General features: G+C 42.5%; 1 protein-coding gene across 1 annotated transcript; it reads right to left on the bottom strand.

Moving 5' to 3' along the window:
* Positions 1-690: 690 nt before the first annotated feature.
* LOC140065498 (phospholipase A2 inhibitor and Ly6/PLAUR domain-containing protein-like) lies at positions 691-7,292 on the bottom strand. Its single transcript, XM_072113095.1, has 5 exons — positions 6,943-7,292; positions 5,978-6,094; positions 4,488-4,646; positions 2,112-2,243; positions 691-1,365 (listed from the first exon to the last, which is right to left on the bottom strand). Exons 1-5 carry the CDS (start codon positions 6,992-6,994, stop codon positions 1,172-1,174), a joined length of 654 nt encoding a protein of 217 aa, XP_071969196.1. The 5' UTR covers positions 6,995-7,292; the 3' UTR covers positions 691-1,171.
* Between the last annotated feature and the right edge of the window lie 2,091 nt (positions 7,293-9,383).

Genomic DNA, 9,383 nt, shown 5'->3' with positions numbered 1-9,383 from the left:
CCCAATACAAACTTTCAGATTTTTGTTTGTTTGATAAAGTCAGCGGAGCGACCTTATTATTTACAGTGCCAGATCCCCCACCCTATGATTAATTGTCCAGTTTGTCCTCCATACTTGAATGTCCTTAATGATGGTGTTAGATAGCTCCCATTATTAATAGTGAGAGTGTTGTTACTATTAAAAGTGACCACAGTTTCCCAAATTATTTTGGGAAAAAACAGTCGAAACGCTACGCAAATCAATGCAAATGCCACGTACCCGCAAATGTAAGGCAAACGTAAATCCGATGTTAGTGCAAATACCATGTAAACATCATGTTTGAGAACAAAAAATGTAAATGTAGATACTTTTACATCATGTTTTGTTTACATCGTTTTTGCATCTGCAGTCACATCACATTTGCATCACATTTGCTTTTACGTTATGTCATAACATTGTGATTATGTAAATGAAGCGTTAACAAAATGTCAACAGAATATTAGCAGAATATGTGTGAATATTGCATTTAGATGAACATAGAAAATAATCACAGGTCACTACTGTTCATAGTCGCTCCTCTGACATTGCCTGCCAATGATTGGACAGAATGATAGAAGATTAGCACAACACACGCCTCCAGCTCCTCCTCTCTGACCAAACACAGATTATAATGGTCAGAAACTGGGACTTATTTCTCTGCAACCGTGGGGGCTAGAAAGAAAATTTGAAGTGCTCCAGAATATTGAATTCTGAATATTATGAATATTCAGAAACTATATAATGTACAGAAGAGTCAAGGGCAAGGTCCATCACCTTCACAGGACATCATCCATGGATTGGCAGTGGCTTGAAGTCTCCATAGGTTTTCCTGATGAATGTGTACAGCAGAGAAGTTTTATGAATTGCTCAGATTTCTTTCTGTGTATTTTTATTAAAAATCAATTTACATGACTTATTACGGGAGTGAGGTTCTAGGCCACCAGTGGGATAATCCATAAGGGCATATGGCGAGATATGGAGAAGATCCCAATCAAGAAAAGTATTCGGCCAAATATCAAATTATTCAAGCAGAAAAATCAGTACAGAGGATGTTGGGATTTTCTTAACTTTCAGATGTTGGCTGTTGGCTATGAGGTAAATTGGTAAAAGATCATCTAGACATATCTGAAAATGACAGGGGCAATAGCATTGGTCAGATCCATCTCAGCAGTAGAAGACACACAATGACTGGAGTCAGGAGGAAATTCTGGATGCTGATGTCACCACTGGTGCAGATAATAGTAAATTTGGTTGTTGTTCTTCCATCACTATGGGAGTAGTTGCCCCGATTGCAGTAGCTTTGCGTTGCGCACCCCCGCAAGGCCGATAAATATGGCGGTCCATTTCCTGTGGAGATGTTACAGTTATGTTAATGCTAATAACAATCTAATTACAAATGATTTAATTACAAATGACCTCTCCTTCCTGTTAGGCCATTGCTCCCCCCTAGAAGCCATTTTTTGTCTCCTGCTCGTGACCACCCTTACTGCTGCGTGTCATCTATATAAACAGTCTGAGACAGTCACAAGGGACTTTGATGGGAGTAGTCCTTCAATATGTTGTAGTCCATCACCTCCAAAATTCTTTCCTTTTTTTTTTTTAAATCTCTGGTGAATTTGATGTGGTCTCTTAAAAGGTCACCCCCCCCCCCATTCCATCCCACCCATGGCTAAGGCACAACATTGCTGCACCTGAACGAGTGTTGGTTATTTTGTTTTATTTTACAGAATCTGAGGCCACTACTAAAATAATATGTAAAATCATAGAGAAATATATTTAACCTCTAGAGCTCTCAGATGACTTGTAATTTTCTAAATACAAGTATAATGACTAGAAATAGTATAACTTCTCTTCTACACATACATGTAAGTTTGTACTGAAACATTTATCAGATGAGATGGTAAATACTCCTTTCACATTCCAACCCTCTGTGAGCTCCCCCTAGTGGTGGCTGGTGTCAGTAGAATGTTGACATGTAATTATATATTTATTGTATGCATTTAATTTCAAATAATGGTGATGATGGAGATCACTGTTCTGGTACCGGGTTCCTATAATGTGAAATACGGTAAATATTAAGGTCATTGACTTACCTGTACTTTCATGTGTCAACAAAAAACACCTATTCTCTTCTCCGGTGCAGTTTATAGTTCTTGAAGAGTTACAAGTGATGGAGCTATGAGAGGTACAGACTGGACAGGCCAGACCATTGCTGCTGCGCATTACTGTGATAGGAAGAGAGTGTAAAATAATATTGTATAGTGATTGGATAGGGTCTGATATTCTATACATATAGATTATTATGGTCTTTATTTAAATAGTGGAAAACATTCAGGGGAAACAATTCTATATAACATAACCATCAATGTTATTTAGGTGTAAAAAGGCATCTAGATCCTTCTTGAAACTCTCTGCTGTCCTGCTGTGACCAGCGCCTGAGGCAGGCTATTCCACAGATTGACAGTTCTCATAGTAAAAGAGCCCTGTTGCTAATTAAAACTTGTTTTCTCCAGACAGAGACAGTGCCCCCGCGTCTTTTGATTTGATTTAACCTGGAACAACTTTTCACCATATTTTTTGTATGGACCATTCATACATTTATATAAATTAGTCAAGTCCCCTCGTAGTCGTCTCTTTTCCAGACTAAATAAATCTGTTTCTTGCATCATTGTCATTTCTAGTGTTCTATTATAGGTCGAAGGGGGGAAGTTTCCAAGGACCCCAACAACAGTCTGGTAACAGTGTAGAGGAGGTGTCAGATAATAATTGTGTGTTTAGACAAGACCTGGCTGCCAGATCAGGGTGGCAAAGACACAGAGGAGTTACCATCAGAGGAGAAAGACAGTGATAGAGGGTGAGACAGCAGTGGAATGCCGACAATGGAGGGACCATAGGTCCAGTGGCCCAGCTCATAGGACCCATAAGGTATCGGCCATTACAGGTATGGGCTATTGGAAAGCTCTGTACTGGCAAGCATAGAATATCGGGTATCTGTGTCTTTAAGACATAGATACCAGCCATTAAACTGTTCACATGTGATAGTGACGAAAAGGGAAGAAGGTCACTAGCTGCATCTCTCTGAGTGTCCTGTCACTGTTGGGTTCCCAAGAGGAGACTGTTCCATCATGGAGGCGCAGGAGAAAGATGAGGATAAGGAGATTCAACTAGCAGTGGGGGAGGACAAGGAGGAAGTAAATTATTCATGAGCAAAGCTTTAAAAGAGTGAATTTTTTAGGAGCAATGTTTGAAGAAATATTTTAAGGAGATAATTTTTGAAATTCATATTTGCGAAATTCAAATCTTTGAAATTTGAGTATAATTTTTCTTTATAAGCTAAACTTTATAGAAACAAATACCTTTTAAGTGAATTAAATTTGGCAGAATGAGCAGTGAGTACTTATCCTAACATCTGATTTACGGGGGAAGATTAACACCAGTCGATCCCAAATGGAGCCAACCGATCCCAATTGGATTTGCTCATCCCAAATTGGCAGGAGCAGGACCTGCTCTAAGTTTTGCAGCCCCATTAGTTGGCTCATACCAGGGGCTGCAGAGGCAATAGCCATGTTTATAAACCCATAGAAATTAACTTGTCTGTGGGCTAAGCGTTAAACCAACAGATAACACAAGGACACAAAGAACACGACCTCCAATGGGGCGTCAGGAAGTCACATCCTCTTTTCATCATCAGATGTGCATCAATAATCTCATAGGAATGAATATAGAAACTTATTCCTTGTTCACACATAAAAGTATGTGTTAAAGGGATGTGCATGATGTATTTTATTAAGTGGGAGAACAGTAAAAGAAAAATGCCCCTTTTAATGCCCCATAATATGTGCCGATAGAACGAAACCCTATGGCTACATATTGGAGCAGTTTTTCCTTTAAATGCTATAGCAAAGCCAATGATCCTCTGAAAAATGGCAGCGTACATGCGTTACAGCTTAACTGCATTCCGCTTCAAACGCGTTGACGTTTTTACCTCCATGGTTTGCTGTCGGTGATTTTACCCAATAAAGATGTGGGAACTGGGCAGGACCGTGACCTTATTTTGTTGTTCAATACAGATGCCACTTCATGGGGACTTTTTTCCATCTTTGCTGTTGTGAGTAATACATTTATTCTGACTTATTAAGAGATTTATTAATTACTGATGGTGCATAGAGATGAACGGAGCGGATGGATGGGTTTGGGTTCAGCGCTTGGGTTCAGACACCTGAACCTGACATATTGCCGGTTTAGGGCCGAACAGCCAATCCAGCAAATTGACTATGAATTGGGAACACCCAGGGGAACACCCCTTCCCTGGCCAATCATGGCCTTGGCTAACTCCTAGTGGCATCAACTTGCTGGATTGGATGTTCTGCCTCCAACCTGGCAATATCAGACGGCCAAATCCAGACACCAAACTGGACCACTGTCCACTTAGTGGTATATACAGACAAATAGTATAAATTGTGACTTACTTGCAGGAAGAGGAGGAGTACAGCCATCGGTGTAGCAGCACTCAGCCGCAGTCCTCATCTGTGCATAATGCCCCTCATCCCCTATGGTGAAAAGCCCCTTAAAATGACACTCCTGTAGAGGATAGCACCCCCTGTTGAATGACGAATGAGATTCAACACCTGTAAGAGGACACATTTTATGAAAAAAGTAATTTTTGGTGAGTAAACTAACAGCTAGGATTCTGGGTATCACTACTGTACTGTGACATTGCTGTATGTATTGTCCCTTTGATGTGACACAATACTTGAAATGACCCAATGGCAATAGTCAGGTTTGTATAATCCTACTGTAAGTATTATTACAATCATATAGACATGTGAGGGGCAGATGGAAGTTTATATTTCTCAGTATAAGGGGGTAGAATTCATCCGCACATTTCTACCACCTGACAGCGCAGGACATATTGGGGCAGATTTATCAAGCAGTCTGAAAGTCAGAATATTTCCAGTTGCCCATGGCAACCAATCACAGCTCAGCTTTCATTTCACCAGTGCTCATGAATATTTTAAAGGGGAGCTGTGATTGGTTGCCATGGGCAATTGGAAATATTCTGACTTTCAGACTGCTTGATAAATCTGCCCCATTATCTGTCACGTAGGAAATGCCCTGTGCGCGGTCATCACACATTTCATGGCTCCCAATTCAATAAAGAAATAAAATGCAGATACAAGACGGACAAAGGTCTCAGCGCAGCCATTAGATGTTCTTATCTATGTGTGTGATAAGAGACTGGTGACCGGAGATGATATTATGGCTTCTAATCGCTTATGGGATAACATCTTAGCAACCCCACAATGTATCTTCTTGCTGTGGTGTGAGAAAGCCCCATTGGCCCCAAAAAAGTAAAGATTAGGATACATTCACTCCATGTTTTTTATATATGTTGAGTGTGTACATGGACACATGCTGGCAATGGGGAGATATTGTGGCTCATTTACTAAGGGTCGCAGATTGCACTTTCGTCAGATTGTTTGTTGTTTTTGGGATTTACGTGGCTTGGATAGGTATTTAACAGGTGTCTGTGCTGGGATTGTGTCACACGTGATCGGATTGTGGCGCAGAAATGCAACAGAAATGGGGGGGGCATGGTGTCGGACAATCGACTTATTCGCACTGAGCGCAGGATTTAACTTTCAAAGTGTATCGCAAGACAATGCACTTACATGCACCCGGAAGAAGAAGGTGAACTCCGGGGACCTGAGCAGGGAGCGACACATGCAGAATATCGGGCGCAGGATCTTAGTGACTATTTCTAATAATTCTAATAATAATATTTCTAATAATTCTTTTAAAATACATGTGCATTGTACTATGTGCAGTGTCCTGTGTAGTGTGCAGGGGGCGCTATATTCAGGATAGTCTATTTAAAAAAATGTGAACATTTAATTTTTTTTTCTACATCAAAAAGTAAGAGAACAACAGAAAACAAATATTTTATCACGTGACTCACCATTGCTGAGTTCTTCATATAATGAGCCACACACATATCCAGGAGGACAAGTCACATTGGTGCCATTGCATGTAAATGGAGATGATGAGTGACACTTTATGCACTGGAGAGCATTGCCTGGAAATATATTCATAATCTCTTATTGAGAAGCTCAAAAAAGTCTCTAAAAAATGATCTATAAAATCTCTAATGCCGGTTTAGTATAGGGATTATGGGGCATATTTATCAGGGCCACTGCGCCACGTCAGTGCTTATGCTAGCACCTGTGATTATTTGCCCCAATCCGGCACCTTCACATCAGTGGGGCATGAAGGGGCGTGAAGAGGGGGAGCATGATCGCCGGCATATGACAAATATCCCCCTATGACATTCTAAAAGGGGTTGTTTCCCAAACGAAGTTAAGCCCTATCCACCGGATGCGGTTTAACTTGCTGATCAGTAGGGGTCCCAGTGCTGAGACCCCCACCAATCACAGAACGAGGGGTCCGTTGGGGTCCCATGTACCTCAGTCAGACCCCTCGTCACTCCCAGAGATTAATGGAGCAGATGACCGTTCGGCTCCATGCATGTTACTGGAACTGACGGAAACTGCAGAGTGTAGCACTCACCGATCCCCATTACCTCCATAGAAATGAATGGAGCATAATGGTCGTCTGCTCTATTAGTCTCCGGGAGTGACAAGGGGTCTGACTGAGGTACCTGGGACCCCACCAATACCGCCGTTCTCTTCATCTGTGGGGGTCTTATCACTGATCATCAGCAAGTTAGGCCCCATCCTGTGGATAGGGCCTTACCTGGTTCATGGGACAACCTCTTTAATGGTTGAAACTGTCCTAGAGAATGTTTTACTGACATACTGACATACTTTACTACTACGGTAGCGCTATATTTTTTTAAAAAAAGTAGCCATGATGTTCTACGAGGGTCTAACAATAATGATAAAGTAGTTTCACCATGTACAGTACCTGCCGCTGCAAGAGCTGAGAAGTAGGTGATGATTCCCAGGAACAACATCATGATAATAACGTGTCCTTGTGCAGTCACATCTAGAAGTATAGAAGCTTGGAGGACAAGATGTTTATCTCTCTGGTTTTACAAGGGGAAGGAAATACGAGGAAGATCAAAGGTTCAAGAAAAGAGAAGTTGGGAAAGTGAAAATGAAAGTAAAGATCTCAGTAGCTCTGGCTGATGAGATTATGCTTGAGAAGCATAAAAAAGTAGGTGGAGCGAATCATGATGTTCCAGATGTGCTCAATCGGATACAGTCGGTGATTGAGCAACCAGTCCATAGCTTCAATGCCTTCATCCTGCAGGACCTGCTGACACACTGCAGTCACATGAGGTCTAGTATTGTCCTGCATTAGTAGGAAGCCATGACGATCCCCCTAAGCCACACCCCCAATCACTCCCTGGCCACGCCCCAAATTTTAGCCAGATTATAATAATGAAAATCATCTCAATAAAAAAAAAATTAATCTTATTGGGATTTGAACCCAGAACCTGCAGTATCCATGTATAATAATGACATAGCGCCTCAACCCACTGAGCTATAACCTCTGTGCTTAGCTAGGTGTAGAATTTTGGTAACTAAGAACTATGACTAGTGTTACACTGTGACACAGATTTACTGCCTTGGTATATAGGGAGGGATCTTCTCAGAAATTATTGTAATTATTGAGACTATTATTATTATTATTATTATTATTATTATTGAGATGATTATTATTATTTTTACTATTATTAATAATCATCTCAATAATAATAAAAATAATACAATTTATAATAATAATAATAGTCTCAATAATTACAATAATAATCTCTGAGAAGATCCCTCCCTATATATTAGTGCAGTAAGTCTGTGAACACAGTGTAAATGGCAGATAACATGTCTTAGTTACCAGAAATCCTCAGCTCTGTATCACTGGGCTTATAGCTCAGTTAGTTAAGGCTCCTGTCTGCAGTGCAGAGGGTCCAAGGTTCGAATCTCAGCCCGGCCAAAACTTTATTTAATTTAATTATATAAAGAGCTTGTGTCTGGGGAAGCCCTGGAGACCATATATGGACAGATACTGATCTGACCTGATGACGTGGTCCCTGCACTCTCAGCTAAGCCGACACTTCTCTGAAAAGGATTCCCTCCCGCTGTCTGCTCTGGGGAAGCCTAGGAGATGCAGTGACCATATATGGACAGATGCTGATCTGACCTGATGACGTGGTCCCTGCTCTCTCAGCTAAGCCAACACTTCTCTGAAAAGGATTCCCTGCCCGATGTCTGCTCTGGGGAACCCTAGGAGATGCAGTGACCATATATGGACAGATGCTGATCTGAAGCTGATGACGTGGTCCTCTGGACACTACATTACTACAGATACAGCAAACCTTATTTCCACAACCTACATTGATGTGTCATCCTGGATGAGCTGCACTACCTGAGCCATTTGTGTGGTTTTGTAGGTAGGTCATACAGGCATGTGGAGGGCACACACAATACTGAGCCTCATCAGGAGCATGCCGAGGCATTGTAGGGAGGTCATACAGGCAGGTGGAGGCCACACACACTACTGAGCCTCATCAGGAACATGCCGAGGCATTGTAGGGAGGTCATAGAGACACGTGGAGGCCGCACACAATACTGAGCCTCATCAGGAACATGCCGAGGCATTGTAGGGAGGTCATACAGGCACTTGGAGGCCACATACACTACTGAGCCTGATCAGGAGCATGCCGAGGCATTGTAGGGAGGTCATATAGACACGTGGAGGCCGCACACAATACTGAGCCTCATCAGGAACATGCCGAGGCATTGTAGGGAGGTAATACAGGCACGTGGAGTCCACACACACTACTGAGCCTGATCAGGAGCATGTCCCGGCATTGTAGGGAGGTCATACAGGCACTTGGAGGCCACATACACTACTGAGCTTGATCAGGAGCATGCCTAGGCATTGTAGGGAGGTCATACAGGTACATGGAGGCTACACACACTACTGAGCCTGATCAGGAGCATGTCCTGGCATTGTAGGGAGGTCATACAGGCACATGGAGGCCACACACACTACTGAGCCTGATCAGGAGCATGTCCTGGCATTGTAGGGAGGTCATACAGGCACATGGAGGCCACACACACTACTGAGCCTGATCAGGAGCATGTCCTGGCATTGTAGGGAGGTCATACAGGCACGTGGAGGCCACACACACTACTGAGCCTGATCAGGAGCATGTCCTGGCATTGTAGGGAGGTCATACAGGCACATGGAGGCCACACACACTACTGAGCCTGATCAGGAGCATGTCCTGGCATTGTAGGGAGGTCATACAGGCACGTGGAGGCCACACACTACTGAGCCTGATCAGGACACATGCCGAGGCATTTTAGGAAGGCCGTACACAATAATCAGTCTCATTT

Source organism: Engystomops pustulosus, chromosome 6 (genome assembly GCF_040894005.1).
Source record: "Engystomops pustulosus chromosome 6, aEngPut4.maternal, whole genome shotgun sequence".
Classification (NCBI taxonomy): Eukaryota; Metazoa; Chordata; class Amphibia; order Anura; family Leptodactylidae; genus Engystomops; species Engystomops pustulosus.
The sequence above is the reverse complement of the archived record's forward strand: the minus strand, read 5'-3'. Positions and strand labels throughout refer to the sequence as shown.